The sequence below is a fragment of the Megalopta genalis genome, chromosome 16 (genome assembly GCF_051020955.1).
Source record: "Megalopta genalis isolate 19385.01 chromosome 16, iyMegGena1_principal, whole genome shotgun sequence".
NCBI classification, from domain to species: Eukaryota; Metazoa; Arthropoda; class Insecta; order Hymenoptera; family Halictidae; genus Megalopta; species Megalopta genalis.
This window is the reverse complement of record NC_135028.1, coordinates 1,235,852-1,255,440: the sequence shown is the minus strand read 5'-3', so window position 1 is coordinate 1,255,440 and position 19,589 is coordinate 1,235,852. Positions and strand designations below refer to the sequence as shown.

At 44.3% G+C, this 19,589-nt stretch overlaps 2 protein-coding genes across 7 annotated transcripts; both read left to right on the top strand.

Moving 5' to 3' along the window:
- The first annotated feature begins 24 nt into the window (after positions 1–24).
- LOC117224679 (uncharacterized) lies at positions 25–5,410 on the top strand. The gene is made up of 4 exons (XM_076526997.1): positions 25–34; positions 514–709; positions 788–945; positions 1,881–5,410. Exons 1-4 carry the CDS (start codon positions 25–27, stop codon positions 2,180–2,182), a joined length of 666 nt encoding a protein of 221 aa, XP_076383112.1. The 3' UTR covers positions 2,183–5,410.
- Positions 5,411–7,252: 1,842 nt separating this feature from the next.
- On the top strand, positions 7,253–19,542 carry LOC117224521 (uncharacterized). 6 transcript variants are annotated; one of them, XM_076526923.1, is made up of 5 exons: positions 7,253–13,099; positions 13,990–16,379; positions 16,509–17,219; positions 17,297–17,588; positions 19,405–19,542. In XM_076526923.1, exons 3-4 carry the CDS (start codon positions 17,150–17,152, stop codon positions 17,554–17,556), a joined length of 330 nt encoding a protein of 109 aa, XP_076383038.1. In that variant the 5' UTR covers positions 7,253–13,099; positions 13,990–16,379; positions 16,509–17,149; the 3' UTR covers positions 17,557–17,588; positions 19,405–19,542. The 6 variants fall into 6 exon arrangements, 2 of the variants coding, with proteins under 2 accessions (XP_076383038.1, XP_076383037.1); XR_013034958.1 differs by lacking the exon at positions 19,405–19,542 and having other exon boundaries at positions 13,990–14,230; positions 15,371–16,379; positions 16,509–18,479; XR_013034960.1 differs by lacking the exon at positions 19,405–19,542 and having other exon boundaries at positions 13,990–15,697; positions 16,195–16,258; positions 16,509–18,479.
- The last annotated feature ends 47 nt before the right edge of the window (positions 19,543–19,589 follow it).

The following is a 19,589-nucleotide window of genomic DNA, read 5'->3' as shown; positions in this document are numbered from 1 at the left end:
GTTTATCGAATTCGTCTCGCCGCAATGCTGCCTCGTAATCAAGATGCATGCTGACGCGTGAAAAAAAAACGACGATGAAAAGCTCGGAGGGAGACGGAACCACGCGAAAAGAAGCACGTAATTAAATTAATTAATTAAAGTAATTAAATTAACACCCGGCTTTGAACGCGTTCGACGCATATTTCTCGCGCCGCCAAAAACAGCGAAGACGTTCGACCGCGCACGACAAATGGAACCACCTTGTATATTTTCTTTCTATTTTGATTGCAACGTTCGCGCGATTTTTTAATTTCCGTAACTATTGTTCGAGAGAGAAAGAGAGAGAGAGAGGAGAGAGACAGAGAGATAAAGAAAGAATTACATACGATGTTTGCTCCTATGCTTTGATGCCGTGAAGAAACGCTCCGATGGTTATTATTTCGTTAGCGAAGATCCGCGCGAAGTCGTCGATTCACGAGGAACTGGCGCCACCGTTCCCCCACGAACTAACCGTGATTCCGATTCTGATTCCAGGTCAGTCCAGGTATCCGCGTAGCCTGTCCCATGACGGCCCGGACGTCCGAAAGCCGTATCCCTGCAACCAGTGCCATCGCTCCTACAGGAGCAGAAGCGCGCTGAATCGACACCTCCGGGAGGAGTGCGGGAAAATTCCGCAGTACGAGTGTCGTTACTGCCCGAAGGCGTTCAAGCAACGGTCGAATTACCAGCGGCACGTGTTGACGGTTCACAGATACATCATATGACACGGACGCTCGTAACCTCGCTTCGACTTGGCGTGACTCACGAGTATTCACTGGCCCGGGCGACGTCTCGCGCGCGCTTTTAGTTTCTCGCAACGGACGCGCGCGGACGAACACTATTCCTCTCTTCGTTTCCATCGACGCGATCGCCTAGACGACGACTGTTTCTTGTACGCAATACAGAATAAATGCCCGATTTTCTACGGTTAGTTTTACAACCTCCTTTCGCAACCACCGCTTCCCCCCACCACCACCGCCGCCACTACCGCCGCCGCTAGCACGTTAGTACCGCGATCCCCCTCCAGATGGAGCGCGCCTCGGTCGAACGGAAGCGGGAACAGACCGAGAGAAGCTAGTTTCGCGGTGCATCGTTGTCACGTTCGCTTGTGTTAACAAGTTATTATTGAAAATCTCGTCGGAGCACGGCGAGAGGTTAATGTCGAACCAGTTGGTGTGAATGCGTTTCTACGCGTCTTTTTTTTTATCGAAACGGCGACGAATCTCCGAGGAGATTTGTTTAGGAATTCTCCGTAATTCGCGCTCGGATTGTGCGCAGTGATGGACGATTCGGGAGGGGACACGGTCACTCGACAGCCTTAAATATCGAAAGTGGCGGGTTCCCCGGGTCATTCGAAGCAACTTTTTCCTTTACGAAAATTGTCTCCGAGGCTTCGTTCATGAGTTATTAACGAAAAACGCCAGACCAATCGAAGAGCGAGCGCGGCCGGCGCTCCGCCCTCGCGGCCAATGCGGCGGCAGTGGTCGCGAGGGCGGGGCGTCGGCCGAGCTCGCCACATTTTCGCTGATAACTCGTTAACGATGCCTCGGAGAACATTTCCGCAAAGGAAAAAGTTGCTTCAAATGATCCAAGGAACCCGTCATTACCGTATAACAATACATTTTTGGGACAGCCTGTATATTAGCCTTACGTTATATATGGACAAATTGTCCAGATATTTGTGTGGAATTTGAGCGCGAATTAGGGACAATTTACGCGAATGTATCGAATGGTATAGAACGTAGCTGGGCTCCGTATAGATGCCAAACGAATTCGGCTCTCGTTTCAGAGGCCCCCGTACGATAAACGGTAGGTAGACGTTATCGCTCGTTGCACGACTGACGATGTAACCACGGTTTCAGGGTGGCAACTCGCCGCGGGACAAGGCACGGTGACCAGCTACAACGTGTACCAGTGCAAGATATGCGGCAAGAGCTACATCTGGAAATCCTCGTATCATCGTCACGTGCGGGAAGAGTGCGGCGGCAACCGGCAGCTGGCCACCTGCAAGAACTGCGGAAGACAGTACCGATGGCGGGACTCCCTGATCAAGCATTTGAAGTACGAATGCGGGGTGGAGCCGAGGTACACGTGCTCCATGTGCGGCAGGAAGTTCCGGCACAAGCAGGTGCTGACGTCTCACTTCAAGAGGGTTCACAAATAATTTGTAACGCGAGAGAGCGCACGGTTAAATTCTCTCCAATAATTGTCTCTCGGCTTGTAAACAAAATAATAATGGATAATTTAGAAAGAGCAGACGCGACTGTTCGAGCCTCGCGGCTCGTTTCTTCGTCGTTGTCGACGATCGCCGACGCGAACAGTCGTGTCTCCTCGCTCCAAATTGTCCGTCGTTGTTCGCAGGCCGAGCGACAATCGCGGGGAATTCGCTGCGCCGATTCCTGAGGCCGGAAATTCACGGAATCGGTGAGCAGGACTCCTTTTATAAATAATCACGAATTAGGTTACATAAAGAATTTTATTTTACAATCGGAAGTCGTTGAAACGAGAATGAACGCGGCTTATCCTTTTATAGAGGGTGTATTTAGTTTAGAGTGTAGTGCTTTTTTTATAGATTAGGGTGTACGTGGAGTATATGTGGTATATGTCGAAGTATACGTGACTTAAATACGATCCATATCGAAATGAAATTATTTCTTTTTCATTTGAATAAGGAATTAGTACTTACTTGGCGGCAATCTCGATTAACTATACTGCTGTTTTTAAGTAGAATACCTCTATTAAGCGAGTTACTTTCATCATTCTGCAGTAAATTCTCCCTAATTGACGCTCAGATAGTGCAGAAAAATGGACGATTTTATTCGATTATTTATATATATTTATTACAGCCTTGCGACTCGTTTCTTCTTTTTTTATAGTTGTTGACAATCGGTAACTATAGAAACGAGCCGCAAGGATCCGATAATCGCATCCCCTTTTCCTAAATTGTCCACTTTTGTGTGCAATCCGAGCGTCAATTAGAGAGAATTTAGCGCATTTCTAAAGTGCTGTACTTAGTTCCATACATTTCCAAGATGACTATTGGAAGTCAGTGAGTGGGTACGATCGAGATAGAACACTTAATGTACACATATTTCATACACGGTGTCTCTGAACGGTGTCTACAAGCGGGCACCGGGTGATTCCTCGTAAAAAAACCCGTGGAAGAAATATAAAATAACTTCTTTTTATTTGAGACTTAGTTTTCGAGAAAAGCCCGTAGCGATGGTCGTGAAATATAATTTCGAAACGGCCTGCACAAAGCGAATTTTCAAACACGATTTTCTAGAAAACTAAGATCAAAACGAAAGAAAGTTGTTCTATATTTCTTTTTTTCGTGCTTGCTTTTTTATGAGGCACCCGGTATCTTTTTTAGCGACACCCGGTACAGCAGAAACAAAATGGGGACAATAACGGAATCGTGTAAGCGCCTAACGTACTTAAGTGATATAGCAAATAGATTTTTTTATAGGCTTTACAAGCGAAAGATCTATCTTGAAAGCTTGCGAGCTTTTTATTATTGCATCTTTCAGTGCAGCTGTAAAGATGGGTAGAGTAATGGAGTCGGTTACTGTGGGGTGACCAATTGCTGTGCCTTCCGTTTATTTTAGGGTATAATTAACCTTATATATTTATCAAGTAAGATATATGAAATTTTGTTTATTCAAAAGTCAACGAAGTGAAAGAATAAAACATTTATTCGATACAGTGATTTTTGACTTGAATAACATGATTCTGAGAAATCATTATGATGATTGGATTGCATTCTTTTTTAGTAACTTTTCGACAAGTTTTTCAAAATCTGTTTCCTCTTCATATATATATAAATGACGCTATGATTTGTTATGTTTGTTACGACAAGCGTCATGAAACGTCCGAACAATTAGTAAGAAACAATTTACGGGACATTATTAATGTAAAAGTGCCTCTACACAAATCTTTAGATTTGTTAATAATTAATATATTATTGTTAATATATTCGACATTATTTTTGAGCGGCCATTGTCCGCAACTAAAGGGTGGAAACCTTTAAAATTCATTGTTTACACTCGATCATTTTCTATTGAATTTCTAGATTTTCACATTGTTTCTCCGAATATGGGACTATTCAATATCACATACTATACCTATGCACATAAGTAAAAAATCCATCGAAAATGTCAATCTATTATTTTCTAATTAGGGTCGCTGTTTCAAAAAATCTAAAAAATAATAATAATAATAATAGTAACGCTTACGGTGTTTTTTTCATTACACAGATAATAACATAATCAATAAATAATTACAGTTTTAAAAAATAAAACCAATGTGAAACAAATACTATTATAAATAATATAATAATTCGTCTGAATTGCGGTCGCAGAATTAGCGTGAGAGAAAACTATTTCGTGCAGTGAAGTTCACCATGGTGAAAAGTGACTAAAAAAGAATATAGTGTAGTTATACCTTCGGAGACCATCCGAACGTTAGTATTAGAAAAAAGAAAACAGTTTTGTAATCGATCCGTCAACACCAGAGTAATTTGATACTATTCCCTCCGGTTCGTACCATGTGGTCAGCCACGATCCTCGTCGAGTAGACCGTCTCGTCGCTGTAACATCATCTGATCGACTATTCTCATTAATGCTCCTACGACAATAAGGTACTTGCGAATTTCGTCGAACTTATTATAGGCCTGTAGGCACGCGAGCGTTGAAATAACGAACGTTAGACAACAGAGAAATACATTTAGAGTGCGTGTATTTTTTTGTCGACTAAATTAGTCGATATTTAGCATTAATATAATATTATTAATATAATAGTATAATATTATAATATAATACAATAATATAATATTATTAATATAATATAATAATATAATATTAATATAATATAATATGATAGTATAATATTATTAATATAACATAATAATATAATATTATATAATATTATTAATTATATTAATATAACAATTTAGCATTAATAAATGCTGAAACGGACGCAATGCATTTGAATACGTTGCAGTGTCGCGTATGAGCGACGCTAATTTTTAACTAGATTTTTTTAATTCATTTTTACTGTAATATATTATTATAATATATCGAATCGAATATTACTAAGATTTGTCGAATACAAAATAACCGAAGCAATACTTCTTAAATTTTCGCTCTCTAGTTTCGGTGTCATTAATTAAACGACTTCGACATCGTGTAAATTTTTCGAGTTGACGTTTCGGCTCTTAACGCGTTAAATTAATTTAATAATTAATTGTCGTCGTTTCAACGCACGCGTGCCGCCAGCCGTTGTAACGAAGAACGTCGGTATAAATTGTAACGAAGACCGCCGAGAGTCGGAACATGTTTAGTATTATAGCTGGTGTGCTGTGAAGAATAAAGACAGTTGACCGTCCAGTAAACATTTCTCTCCTTTTTCAATCGTCTCCCCGTTCTCGCCTCCCCTGAACTTTTTCATCTGACTTTTGAGAGTCTCGAAGACGGACGATACTAACAAGGGAACACGCCGAAGTTGATGCGCATAGATTCCGACGAAACTTTCGGGAAAGTTAGTTCTTAGGAAAATAGTTCGACAGATATTTCTCTTGTCGGCTCTGTCGTTCGCGCGTCGATGGGGTGAAAACACCCCCCCCCCCCCCGAAATTGAAGGACGGAAGCAAATTTGCTCGAATTTCTCGAGAATTGTTAGAGGCTGGTTATAATTGTATATTTGTGTATTTTTTAATCGAGAATGCAGCTGCGTTTTAACTTGTTTAAAAAAAAAATTATCAAACAATGACACATTTTTTCGCATTAATTTTCCCTCTCGAATGTCAGCCTGTTTCGTTAAATATTTATGCCTGCGAAGTGTATACGCAGCTGCGAAATACGAATGAAATACAATTTTGACTTTTTGACTTTTGAAAAGAGTTATTCACATTTTTATTTGTGCAGCTTTTTGCAATATGGAGGCCTTAGATGTCGATGATTAAACCAGCAGGATATTTTCGCGATATTGTCTCAATTAAGTGATAGTAGAACTCGATAGTTCATTTGCAATGGTTACAAATTATCAGTGGTTTTATTCAACTAGGCTTTTGTTAAAGATTGCAACAATTTAAAATGTCAAATAGTTTATTATATGTAATTTATTATATATTTATTATATTTATTATATTATTATATTATATTATATATTATAAATAAAAATAATATATTAATTATAAATATATAATATATATATAATATATTATATTATATATTTATTATATAATTTATTATATTATTTATTATATTTAAACATTTCTCAATTTTCTGCCAATATCACGTTACAATTAGCTTCTTTCAGAGCAACCATATCTTTCCAGACATTTAACACTTTTATTTTTAAGTATCGAGTATTTTTAGTATGTTTAGTATTCGAAGCAGTTTGGTAATTGTTCACCATTCCATATGAAGCTTCGTACTTCGTCATCCAAAATATTACAAAAATATCCTACTTGTTCAGTTCACGTCGCAGGCCTTCGTATTGCAAAAAATGCTAAACAATTTCAATTATAATAACATCTTTTGAAATGTAAAAAACAAAATTCTATTCCGTTCATATTTTGCAGTTTGCACACAAATATTCAGCAAAATAGATCGACATTTGAATGGAAAAGTTCGCAAAAAATGTGTCATTCCTTAACACATCTATTAAGCATTTTAAAAAGTGCACAATTTCACGAATCGACTCATCGCTCCAGCACTAATAATATTCGAAATATTCGAGCAAATACAGCACCGACTCCTAGCATTTAATTTTCACTGCCTGCGCGTGAACGAGCTTCGACGAAGGAAAACCCTGTGCGTCGACTGATTCTCTGAGAAATAATTTTCCATCTCCAAAGAGTTTCGCCGCGAAGTCGGCGCGCGTCGCTGCGGCGCGTAGCCCGGTTCGCGAAGACGCAAATGGTAACACACCGTCCTCCGATTGCATCAACGAGAGAACTGTGATGCGGTTTCACGGAATTACTCATCGATCTCATTACCGTTTTTTTTTGCGATCTGTTCCAGAATCGAAGAGGGACCACAATCGCGTCAATTACGACGCGCCGTTCATCTGTTACAAGTGCGGGAAGCGTTACACGTGGACGGATTCCCTGACCAGACACTTGCGCGAGGGCTGCGGGAAGCTGCCCAGACATAAGTGCACCCTGTGCGGCAGAAAGTTCAAGCGTAGGGACTATTTGTTGCGTCACGAGACCAACGTTCACAAGCTGCTGTGAATTCCGCACGAGAGATTCTCTATTGTTCCCGTCGAATGGTAACGTTGCGCGTCCGAGCGCGACGCGCAACTCTCTCTCTCTCTCTCTCTCTCCCTCTCTCTCTCTCTCTCTCTCTCTCTAGCTATCTCTCTCTATAGTTCACTAGCTTTCCTCTCTCTCTATCTCTCTCTCCCTCTCTCTCTCTCTAGCTCTCTAACTCTCTTCTCTCTCTCTCGCTCTCTTCTCTCTCTCACTCTCTCTCTAGCTCTCTAGCTCTCTCCTCTCTCTCTCTCTCTCTCTCTCTAACTTTCTCTCTCTCTCTAGCTCTCTAGCTCTCTTCTCTCTCTCTCTCTCTCTCTCTCTCTCTCTAGCTCTCTAACTCTCTTCTCTCTCGCTCTCTCTCCCTCTCTCTCTCTCTCTCTAGCTTTCTCTATCTCTCGCGCTCTCTCTCTAGCTTTTTCCATCTCTCGCGCTTTTTGTACCTCGCGCTTTCTCTCTTTCGCGCTTTGTCTCTCGCGCTCTCTCTCTAGCTTTCTCTCTCTCGCGCGCTTTGTCTCTCGCGCTCTCTCTCTAGCTTTCTCTCTCTCGCGCGCTTTGTCTCTCGCGCTCTCTCTCTCTCTCTCTCTCTAACTTTTTCTATTTTTCTCTGTCTGTCTGTCTGTCTGTCTGTCTCTCTCTCTCTCTCTCTCTCTCTCTCTCTCTCTCTCTCTGCCTCCGTCTCCAGCGATCTCTGAACAGTGTCCTCATTTTCTACCACATTCCGAGACCGGTGCGTACAATCGCAATGAATCACGCGAGTTCCTTGCGTCAACCTAAGCTCGACGCAGGTTCGACGCGTACCAACGACGACTACGTTTACTACAGTTTTGTATTTCCATCGATTTCGCGCGATTACGATGTTCGCGTTTTTTTGAAAGTCGAAGTTCTTTTTTGTTTTTTTTTTTTGTAAAAGAGAAGCGAGAACAGCTTCTCTACAGTTCCTTTCTCAACTTAACAATTAGGACGTCGCCGACGACTTTAGGACGTCGGCGCGAGCCAGTAGCGCTGTATTTTTTTTGTTTTTTTTTCTTTTTTTTTAAATCATGCCAAAGATGCAGATTTATTAGATAAGTCGAAATCTTGCCAAGAGAACGAAAGAAATTTTTTTTCACCACGACAGAACGATGTTTTACGGCGTTTCCCGACGAATGCGCTTTTGTCTTTGTATAATAAAAGGGGAAACGATTTTCTCCGCTCCACGAGATACGCGACGGCACCGGTCGAGCTTAATTGTTTAGCACGGAAAGGTTGTTTTGCGATCCGACAAAATCTTGTAGTTCAAAGCGTGGCTTAATCGGCGGCGGCTCCGAGCTGGACACGATCGAATCGTGATAGTGAGATAGACATCGATTGTTAGCGTAAAAGAAGGCTTCATTTTTGACAGCACTGATACGAGAATCAAAGACTTCGAAAGCTCGTCTATAAGACTGATATATACGTACAGGGTTGTCCCGGAAATGGGAGGTTCCTGAGGTCATTTGAAGCAACTTTTTCCTTTGCGAAAATGTTCTCCGAGGCACCGTTAACGATTTATCAACGAAAACACAGTGACCAATAAGAATCGAGCACGGCTGACGCGAGGCGGCCCAGCCAAGCAGCGCGCGAAGCCCGGTTCCGCTCATTGGCTCGGTCGCCGCGCGCCAGCCGCGCTCGCCTCTCATTGGTCGCTGTTTCTCGTTGATAACTCGTTAACGGTGCCTCGGAGAACATTTTTGTAAAGGAAAAAGTTGCTTGGAATGACCCGAGGAACCCGCCACACCCTGTATATCGACTCGAAAAACCGTGAACGTTCTCGCCGTACCACGGATGTTCCGGACGAACGTTTCCAACGAAACGTTCAAACTCAACCGCTCGATTATTTTTCTACGATCGTGAGAAAAAGACGTGATAAAGAGTCTCTTCTAAGGCGCGAGTCGATTATTTGCCAACTTTTAAGTTTTAAGCGTTATGGACGTGTACCGTGTTGTATATGTATCAAATGAATCTTCGATGTTCCCATCGACGGAACGAGTAAAACTTTTTCGTATTGACGCTGGATTCACGGAGCGCAACAACAACAACAAGAAAAACAGTATATGTATTTATGTCAGTTTGTGAAAGCAACAACGAGACGTTTGGTCCGATATGCTCCGAAGAAGGTTATATTAAAAAAAAGTAAAGTAAAAAGATCTGTAAAAAAGATCAGATCCAGAGATTCATTAATCGAATTAAAAAAGATCAGTGAACCCGTCGGGTTTCGACGGATTTCGTGAATCTAGCGTGAAACAACGTCGCTCGACGTTTTTACAAGCATATATATATATATATATACACTGTAAATCGATCCTCGAACGTGTTGTACACGTTTTAAACTGCGTACCGACATCGTACCGTTTCTTACTTAACTAGCGTTTATAAGGAAACAAAACAGAGATCTTGTAAATAAAGAGAGCTTCTTAGCGACATTCATTCTGTACGTAAATCCGTTGTAAAAAGAAAAAAAAAAGAAAAAAAGATCACTCATTAAAGCGTTTGTTCGAGACGATAGCCATTTTTTGTACGAACGATGAATAATCTTTAGCATTACGGTCGAGAGACATCTCCCCCCCCCCCCTCCCCCACGGCCGCAAATAGGGACACGAATATCATCGAAAATCAGAAATTTGCTCCATCTCGTTCCACAAAATCTTATTATCTCTCTCTGTCTCTCTCTCTCTCTCTCTCTCTCTCTCTCTCGTTTATTTCAATTTATGAATCATTTTCCCGCGCGATCTTCTTCTCCGATTCCTCGTAAAATCGAGACTCGATCGTCCAATCGCAGGTAATCTATTCGAAATATAATTTCCTGGATAAAAAGCGATTGAACGCGATCGAAAATATGTACCAGACAATGGATAACGTCGCGATGATAAACCGCGAGTCTACGTAGAATTTCGGTATAATAGTAATTTCTCTCGGAAATGCCAAATTTCGGGTTTCTGTGAATTTCCCCTGTGCTAGTTCTGCGCCAATGAGATTTACTGCTACGTCGATGTCATGGTTCGACGGAAGACAATACAAAATGGTCCGTTTTGGGCCCGAGTCGTGTAAAAAGACCGCGAAGGTGCAAAATTCGCGACCGAATCTCCGTCGAATCGTGGCACGTGGCCTCCGAATTGCCTTCGAATCGTGTCAAGTGCCCTCCAAATCGTCTCCGAATCGTGGCAAAAAATTCGAAATCAACAAATCAGCTCGTCGTCTTTATTCCAGCATCACTATGTACTCGCTGGCCGCCGTCTTTCTCGCCTTTTAGTCCCGAGTTTCTCTAAAAAACGATTATCCTCATAATCTGCCGCTTTCGATCGCGACCTCCGAGCAATTCCGGGAGAAATTACCGCGCAGCAAATCCGAGAACGGCCCAGACATTCGTGTTTCCCCGTCGACAGATATACCGACGACCGTGCATCGACGAACATCCGCGATCGCGCGTTCAATTTCGACGGCGAAAAAAACATCGAAAATGCATCGAGCGCAGCTACACAATTGCCTCGAACATTTCATTCCAATAAAACGATCTCTACCACTCCCCGAATAACCGAACTTGCGTTCGAGTCACTGAGTTACCAAATCGCGGCGCTCTTGTCTAACAAACAACAACAACAACAACACCCCTCGCCGCCTTCTCGTGCATTTTAGATTGATTTTTCTTTCTGTTTTGCATCCTAACGAGAAAATTAACGCCGCGTTTAACGCCGGCGCCCATCGCACCCCAAGCCGTGATTACAGAAGCCTGTTGTTTCTTTCAGTATACTTCAGCCCAGACTATTACAAGAGGCTCGGACGGCATTTCTGCACGAGCTGCGGGAAGGAGTATAGGTGGATGCAGTCGCTGGTCAGGCACGCGAGGGAGGAGTGCGGCAAAGACCCGCAGCACAGTTGCCCCGTTTGCGGGGCGAAGATACGGCACAAGTGGATGCTGAAGAAGCATCTGGTCACCGTTCACAATTGGATCGTCGCGAACGGCAAGAATAATTAGGAGAAACGAGACGATTCGAGGACGAGACACGATCCACGTTGCAACGTGGAAAGCGTAGCTTGTTTAGCGTCTAACGGCATGATAGTCGAAGAGGGGGCTGTCCTAGCTGCGCGATGACTGTTAGGCGGTACCCGTTAGGGCACGCCGTTAGGCGAACCGAACTAAATGACCTTTTGACCCGCGAAGCTTCGACGCGCCAGTGAAAATCCCGACAATTTGTTCTTCGATGCTCTCTTGTTTTCCGTTTCGTGATACATGTCTCTCTAATTGACCCTCGGATTGTCCATAAAAATGGACAATTTGGGGAGAGGGGATGCGATTATTCGAGCCTCGAAACTCGTTTTTGCAGTTCCGAATTTGCATCGATTATCAAAACGAAAGCAGCGAGGCTCGAATAATCGTATCTTCTCTTCCAAAATTGTCCACTTTTGTGCACAATCCGAACGTTAATTACTAAGTCGTTACTGTATTTTGGCCCTCCGTCCGCTGTGCCGGAGTCACCGCGAGCAAGAGCGGTCTGCAAATGTTTATTAATACCAGATTTACGGAACCCGTCGAAATGGCGGGTCATTAGTTTTCAATTTATTTATTTGTTCAATTTACATGTTACTCGCGGCAAATGTTGCTCAAAATTAGAATAAATGCCTTATTGTTACTCTTATAAAATGATATGAAATATCAGTTTACTATTTTCTTTCTGCTCCGTAAATCTAGCGTTAATAGAATAATTATATTCTATCAATGGAATTATTATTAATAATAATCGCCGATATTAATCGGCGCGAGCAAGAAATGACTCCGGCAGAGGAGGCCGCGCTCCGGTACCCGCAGAGTTGTTAGACTTGTTAGATTATTTTGTACGTATTACTGTGCACGAAAAGTTATCGAGAATCTGCAATGTTTCAGATAATTTGCGGTATTTTTTTAGTGCTAAGTATAGTTCATTTTGTGTAAATTTCCGATAAGCGTGGCCCACCGACTTTCAAACAACGGCCATTGTCCTGCGCCAATGTCCTGTCTTTCGCGTTCACGTCGACATTTTCGAGCCGATTGTACAGTAAATTCTCTCTCAATTGCGTTCAAATTGCGCACAAAAACAAAAATGGAACTGTTCCTCGCGCCGACCACTCCGGCCAAGCGGCAAGGCCAAGCGGCAGAGCCAAGCGGCAAGGCCAAATGGCAGAGCCGTGCGGCTTGGGCCAAGTGGCAAAGCCAAGCGGCAAGGCCAAGCGGCAGAGCCAAGCGGCAAGGCCAAATGGCAGAGCCGTGCGGCTTGGGCCAAACGGTAAAGCCAAGCGGCAAGGCCAAATGGCAAAGCCACGCGCAAAGCCAAGCCAGTGAAGCCAAGCCTTTGCATATTCCGTTGATCCAAATCAAGCTCGAACCTTTTAGCGCCAGTGTACACCCGTTAGAATAAGCAGCCAACGATCGTACCGAGCCGGAGAGCAGATTTTGCCTGCGTTCTCCTACGATCGTCGGTCGCCAGAGCGTGGAAACGCTTTGCGAAAAGAGCCGTATTTATGTATATCGTACAACAAACACTTTTTCTTTTTGATAATAAAGACGTTAATAGACGGACGGATGTGTGAGATACCACGGCGACGATAGACGTTTCTCGGTCGTAGAGAGGAATGAGAAGAGGCGATCGAAACGGGACACCGGACTAACATCTATCTCTGTTTGCAGGATACCCGAGGCCCGCATATCACAGGCGTTACCGCGGCAAATATTTCTGCGACTTCTGCGGCAAAGAGTACATGTGGAGGCCATCGTTGATGCGGCACAAACGCGAGGAGTGCGGGAAGCAATCTCAGCATTACACAGCGTGTCCGGTGTGTAATCGCAGACCCCCGTCCCACCGACGATCTTACATTGCACCGCTTTTATGCACAAAGAGTACACAGCTGGATGCGAACCGCGGCGAAAGCGTTTCGTCGCAAAATTTCTGTGCAAAGTGGTCTCAGAATTATATCATCTTCCGGGCAGCGAGCGGTTCCTGAGGTCATTCGAAGCAACTTTTTCCTTTACGAAAATTTTCTACGAGCCGTCGTTTACGAGTTATTAGCGAAAAACGCCGGCCAATCGAGGAGCGAGCGCGGCCGGTGCTCCGCCCTCGCGGCCAATGCGGCGTCGCGCCGGCCATGTGACGCGGCGACAGTGGTCGCGAGGGCGGGGCGTCAGCCGAGCTCGCCACATTTTCGCCGATAACTCGTGAACGAAGCCTAGTAGAAAATTTTTGTAAAGGAAAAAGTTGCTTCGAATGACCTCAGGAACCTCTTATTTCAAGTATCATAATTTTGGTACTCCCTGTTACTACATATATTTACTACCATTTTGTTTCTGCATATATTTATGAGCAGATCTTTTTAAATGCCAGAGAACGTATAAATTAACAATGTCGATTTTCATTTTATTTTAACGATACGCAATCTTTTGGTTAACGAACGAAGCTTTTCTTTAATTGTGATTGTTGCGAAACGATGTAACGAAAACGAGAATTTGTGTAAAGAACCGCAGTCTAAACGTCAGTCGCTGGAACACGAGAATAAGTTGCGAAAAGGACCGCATTTGTGTATCTAATATTTGGTAATAAAGACGTTGCGGCTAGACGTGTTAGAATACCACGTCGACGACAGACGTTTCCGAGTCGTAGGGAAGAATGAAACTAGGTGATTCGAGGGGGAAAACGGGACACGAACTAAACGCCTCTCTCTGTTTACAGGATATCCGAGATCCGCGTATCACACACGTTATCGCGGCCGATATTTCTGCGACGTATGCGGCAAGGAATACACGTGGAAGCCATCGTTAATGCGGCACAAGCGCGAGGAGTGCGGCAAAGAGCCTCGATACGTGTGCCCGGTGTGCCTTCACAAGTTCCGTCGCAGCGGCCAATTGAAGTTGCACCTCTATCACGTTCACAATTGGCGGTCCACCTACGACGTCAACGAGTATCGAACGATGTCAGTGTCTTGATCGACCAAGCACAGCTGATAGAGCTAGATCGCATGCCCAGACCAAAAACAGTCTGTCCCAAAATCATTGCCCAAGCTTGAAGCGAGGGATTCCTCGGATCATTTGAAGTAATTTTTTCCTTTACGAAAATGTTCTCCGCGGCTTTGTTTACGAGTTATTAACGAAAAACGAGGACCATTCGGGGAGCGAGCGCGGTCGACGCTCCGCCCTCGCGCGTCGCGCTGGCCGTCCGGCGCAGCGGCGGCGGTCGCGAGGGCGTGGCGCCAGCCGCACGCGACGTCTTATTGGCCACCGTTTTTCGTTGATAACTCGCGAACGAAGCCGCGGAGAAGATTTTCGTAAAGGAAAAAGTTGCTTCGAATCACCTCAGGAATCAATTTCTTCCGGCTGTTAACACAATTATGGAACACTCTGTATATATTGCATAGTTATTATATTATATATATATGTGTTACATTATACGGTTATTGTATTATATATTTTTACAGTTATACATTTCAACAACTATAAAAACGAGCCGCGAGGCTCGCATAATCGTGTCTCCTCCTCCCAAATTGTCCATTTCTCTGCGCGATCTGAGAACGCGAATTACGGAGAAATCACGGTGCAAAATTCGATGCAGCGGCTAGCTACAGTTCTCCGCGAATATCTCGGAAACTAAAGCCGAGCGACCGGTAGAGGTATAAGGGAAAATTGTTCAGAACATTGACCTTGACAACATGTTCCAAGGACCTTCCTTCCTCCCGTTGATTCACCCTGAAAATTTCCATCGATAATCGACGTACGAGGGATCGACGAACGACACCGCAGAATCGCGAGTTCTCGTTCGACCTTGAAATCGCCTGACGGTCGTAACGTCTCGCCGAACGTCGCGATTTTCGTTCAACCAGCTCCGAAGCTATCTCGGCTGTGCTCGATAGGTTCACGCGAACCGCGAAACCGCGCGAACGGCTCTCCTCTCTCCCACTTGGTTCGTGTTTCGTAAAACGAAAGCTCGCGCGCTCCGCTCGAGCTTAAAAACGATTTAACATTCGTTCAACGAACGACGCGATGATAACGCATGCGATAGCATTAACGCGGAGTCATTGACTACGGCGATAGTACATAGTTGTGTCGTTGATTTTTAGGCCCCATTAGGAAGTTCGCCTGCGGGAACTGCGGCAAAACTTACAAGTGGAAGTCCTCGTTACAGCAACACCGTCGGCTGGAGTGCGGCATCGAACCGCAGTTCCGCTGCATGTTCTGCGGCTGGCGGTTGAAGCACAAACACCATTTGAAGCAACACCTGAAGAGACGGCACCAGTGCGACCTGTCGACGCTACCCTCGTTGAACGGCCAGTGAAACGTCTTCGGGATCGCCGCCGACGTTCCGTCGACGGAACACGCGTGTGCATCTTCGATGAACAAGGACTCGCGACGGAACAGTTTTTTTCGACGTCGATCGGATGATTCGAGTAATTTAGCATTAATTTGAATAAGATTGCGCCGATAATTTCAAAATTATAGATCACAGAGTGATTTGCGGTGATTGTCTCCCGGATCCGCGCTCAGATTGATTCCAATAGTGGACAATTTGGGAAGAGGAGATCTCGCTCGATTATTTATATTTCAGTGATCCTGTAATTTTTGTAATAATTGTGGTAATTGTAATAATTGTTATTTTCAATTTCATTTGAATTATTATTAAATATATTTTATAGTCGCCGATCTGCGACTATAATAACTGTAAAAACGATAAACGCGAGGCTCGGATAATCTAATATATATTTGAGATATTATATATTTATATATTATATATATATATATTATTTGAGATTTATATTTGTGTGAGATATATATATCACAAATCGTCTATCATAGTGATCCGAGCGCTAATCAGGGCGAAATCACTGCAATTCATTAAAGCAACCCTCATCGAACGAACCGAATTAAAGAACATTTTTATACATAGGCGTCGACGTTCCTGTAAACAACCGTCCCGAACCGATTGACGCATCGTCAAGCGACATTGTTGTGTACGTATTTTTCACTTCGACGACAGTGTGCGCGAGAAACAATAAAAAGTCACCCTGTCCAGGGGTAAAACGAAAGTCGAGAGGCGCAGAGATCCCGTTTCCTTGCGAGAGCAAATTCAAGGCGAGTCCACAACAATCGTAGAAACAATTTCCATTTCGAGCATAAAAATCGAAATCGCTCCTTCCGCGCTGATCAAGTCGAACTCCTTTAAATCGTCGCTAACGAGAACGTTCCCGCTTCTGATTTCAGGCTCGGCGGGGTCGCAGACGCGCCGCTTCGACGTCGCGAGCCGGTCGAATCCGGCGCGCCGATCGGAGGAGCTCGCGGACTTCGTGAAGCTGGTGACCCGGCCGGAGTTCACGTACAGGTTGGATCACCCAAGCCGGTCGAGGTTCGCGTACCGATCGGAGGAGATCGCGGATCGCCGCAAGCTGGCCAACCGGCCGGAGTTCGAGCACCGGTTCCACTTCTTGAACCGGCCGGAGTTCGCGAGACGGCTCGACCTCGTGATCGACCGGTTCGATTACGCCAGCCGGCAGAAGCACCCGTGCCATCTGGCCTACACGTGCAACGTCTGCGGCACGGGCTACGAGCGGAAAACCGCCCTGGAGCTGCACAAGAGGGTGGGCTGCGGCGCGAAGCCCCGACCCGCCTGCAACATCTGCGGCATGCGGTTCCGGCACAAGCATCGCGCCTTGATCTAATCGGAACGAAGATCGTCCATTATGATTCCGATCCATTGTAGTAGTCCTCGTAGAACAGTTTTATTCGTAGAAGTTCCCATGTAACCGTGTCGAATTCACTCGATCGTAACTCTTTGTACGTTGAACGCGAACGAAGCGACGATACCTTGTCGAAGATGTGCGAGAAACTAAAATAAAAAGACACTGATGGGGAAAAAAGCCGAGAGGAATAGATCCCGATTCCCTGCGAGCGAAGACGCGCGTAAAAAAGAAAAAGGTTTCATTTCGAAAATTGGCTCCTTCAGCTGATTCGTTTAGCGGCGCTAACGGAGACGTTTCCGCTTCTGATTTCAGGGCTGCCGGAGATCGCGTACCGGCCGAGCTACGTCTGCAACACCTGCGGCAAGAGCTACAAATGGAAAGTGTCGTTGAACCTGCACAAGCGGATGGAGTGCGGCATCGAGCCCCGGTTCCCCTGCAGCATCTGCGGCAGACGGTTCAAGCACAAGCACCATCTGATGAAACACCACAGGTCGATTCACAGTTGCACGGACCAGTGGCGGTTCAACGACGACCTCGAGGCCCGATCGTTCAACGACACGACCACGCTGTGATTCCTTTGTGAACCGTTCGCCTGTGAACCAAAGTACACGATCGTCGTTTTATCCGGGTTCGGAGAATCCGAGATTTCTCTGGTGCACGGTTAAATTTACACGAGCGCGCGTACGCTTGAATTTAGACGAACCAGTTTCGTTTTTCTCACGCGACAGTGCCTCGAGGATGGAGGAGAGAGGAGTGGAGCGTGCTTTAAGAGGATGTCGCGAATGGACGACGTGAGCTTGCGAGAGAGAAAATTTTAGTTTCAGTTGATTTTGCTTTGGTAATAGCGCCAGTGGATAGCTGAGGTTCTGCTGATTAAAATGAGCCCAAACACGACGCGAATCGGACTACTTTCGTCGACAAGCTTATACAGGGTGAGTCAATTGCACGACTTAAGTAGCTTTGAATTAATTGATTTTTAAAACTTGACAATTTTTCTAAAAAGGAGGAAGAGCCTCTGTCGAACCGTTGTGACCATGTATTTGACGATTTTTCTTAAAGGATTTAACAGGAAGGATTTACGGAACACACCCTGTATAATGCTTATCGACGAACGTTGTCCGATTCACGTCGTGTTTGGACTCGTTTTAATCAGAAGAATCTCAGCTATTCGTTCGCACTGCAATTACAAAGATAAAGCAATAATATATACTGAGACAATAATTTTCTTTATTGCACGTTTACTCGACGCCGATCGCAGCGCACCATTGAATTTCGAATCTCGTCGCTGTGTGCTCGACGTGCAGCTCGCTTCGTCGAGCCGTGCTCGAGTCGATTCTCCGGTACGTTTAAATTTACATTCCGTGTCTCGAGTCGATGTAAATTTAACTGTGCACCGTCCGGCGCGTTCATCGAGCACGTAGTTGATTAACGAACGAAGAAGACACACAAGTACAAATAAAAGTGAAGAGATCCAGTAAAACTTGAATTCAGTAAATGCGGTGTTGTTTCGACGATCTTATGATACCACCCTGCCCCCCCCCCCCCCCATCACAAAGTTCATCATCGTATGTCATCGATTTTGCTTGATATTGTTGTGTCGAGACCGACGAGTCGCCGGTCTCCGAATTGTTGTATCCTTTTTGTTTGTACCGTGCATGCGTGATTCCACGAGAACGATCGTGTGCAAGTGAACGTCGAGAAGAGTGGGTGTGTAACTTGTGTGCGCAACAAACGTGTCCCAGTCATCGTGCATCCAGCATAGATTAGAGACCATTTCATTCGAATATGTTACAAGGTCAATGCCCGGAATATTTTCTCATCTACGCGTACCTGTAAATTGTTCGTTTAAGAAGTAATGTACATCTCTATGATTATTCTCTGTGCAAATTGTTGGTGATAATTTAGGACTCGGTTGAATAGATTATCGTAATAAGACGTATATTATTGCATCAGAGATCATTTAATCTCTAGGGTGAAAGGTTTCAAAATTAATGATCAATGACTCATCTGATTTTTAATGTTTGTAGTGATTATATATATTAATATTATATATATTAAATATTATATATCACTATAGATATTATAATATTTATAATATTTATAGTAATATAGAAAATCGACTTCAAAAACAATTGATCATTTTAGAATCGAAGTTTGAGATGGTCTCTGGTCTATACAATTGTTCCCGTCCCCTTTTTGTTACTAGGTCGAAGATCTCTGGGTAGCAAAATTTTTCATTCGTCATCGATCTTAACCCCGATGCGTGTATGAGCCCGTGAACTATTCGTGTGCTGTCGATGGGTATTTCGTGTCCCTGTTAAAGCAGGCCGAACGGAACGTGTGGTTGATGCTTGATAAGAATAATCATTGTAGCACGTCGTCTTCTGCACCCACGCACGACTCCATAATTTATGTTTCAGGTGACGCTGGCCAGGAAACCGTTTTCCCATGCAGAGTCTGCGGCAAGGTCTACTCGAGGAAATCGTCCATGTACACCCATCTTCGCCTCTGCGGGAAAGCGCCCGCGTTCACCTGCATTCTTTGCGGCAGACAATTCAAGTACAAACACAGACTGCAGTCGCATCTCGCGTCGAACTTGCACACG

Excerpts from the sequence above, each read along its gene's own strand:
- LOC117224679 (XM_076526997.1), top strand. Across the intron at positions 710-787 it reads CAACGGTCGAATTACCAGCG|TATTCACTGGCCCGGGCGAC; the intron begins GCACGTGTTGAC and ends GTGACTCACGAG. Across the intron at positions 946-1,880 it reads TAAATGCCCGATTTTCTACG|GGTGGCAACTCGCCGCGGGA; the intron begins GTTAGTTTTACA and ends CCACGGTTTCAG.
- LOC117224521 (XM_076526923.1), top strand. The coding sequence starts at position 17,150 with ATGGGGAAAAAAGCCGAGAGGAATAGATCCCGATTCCCTGCGAGCGAA. Across the intron at positions 17,220-17,296 it reads CGCGCGTAAAAAAGAAAAAG|GGCTGCCGGAGATCGCGTAC; the intron begins GTTTCATTTCGA and ends TTCTGATTTCAG.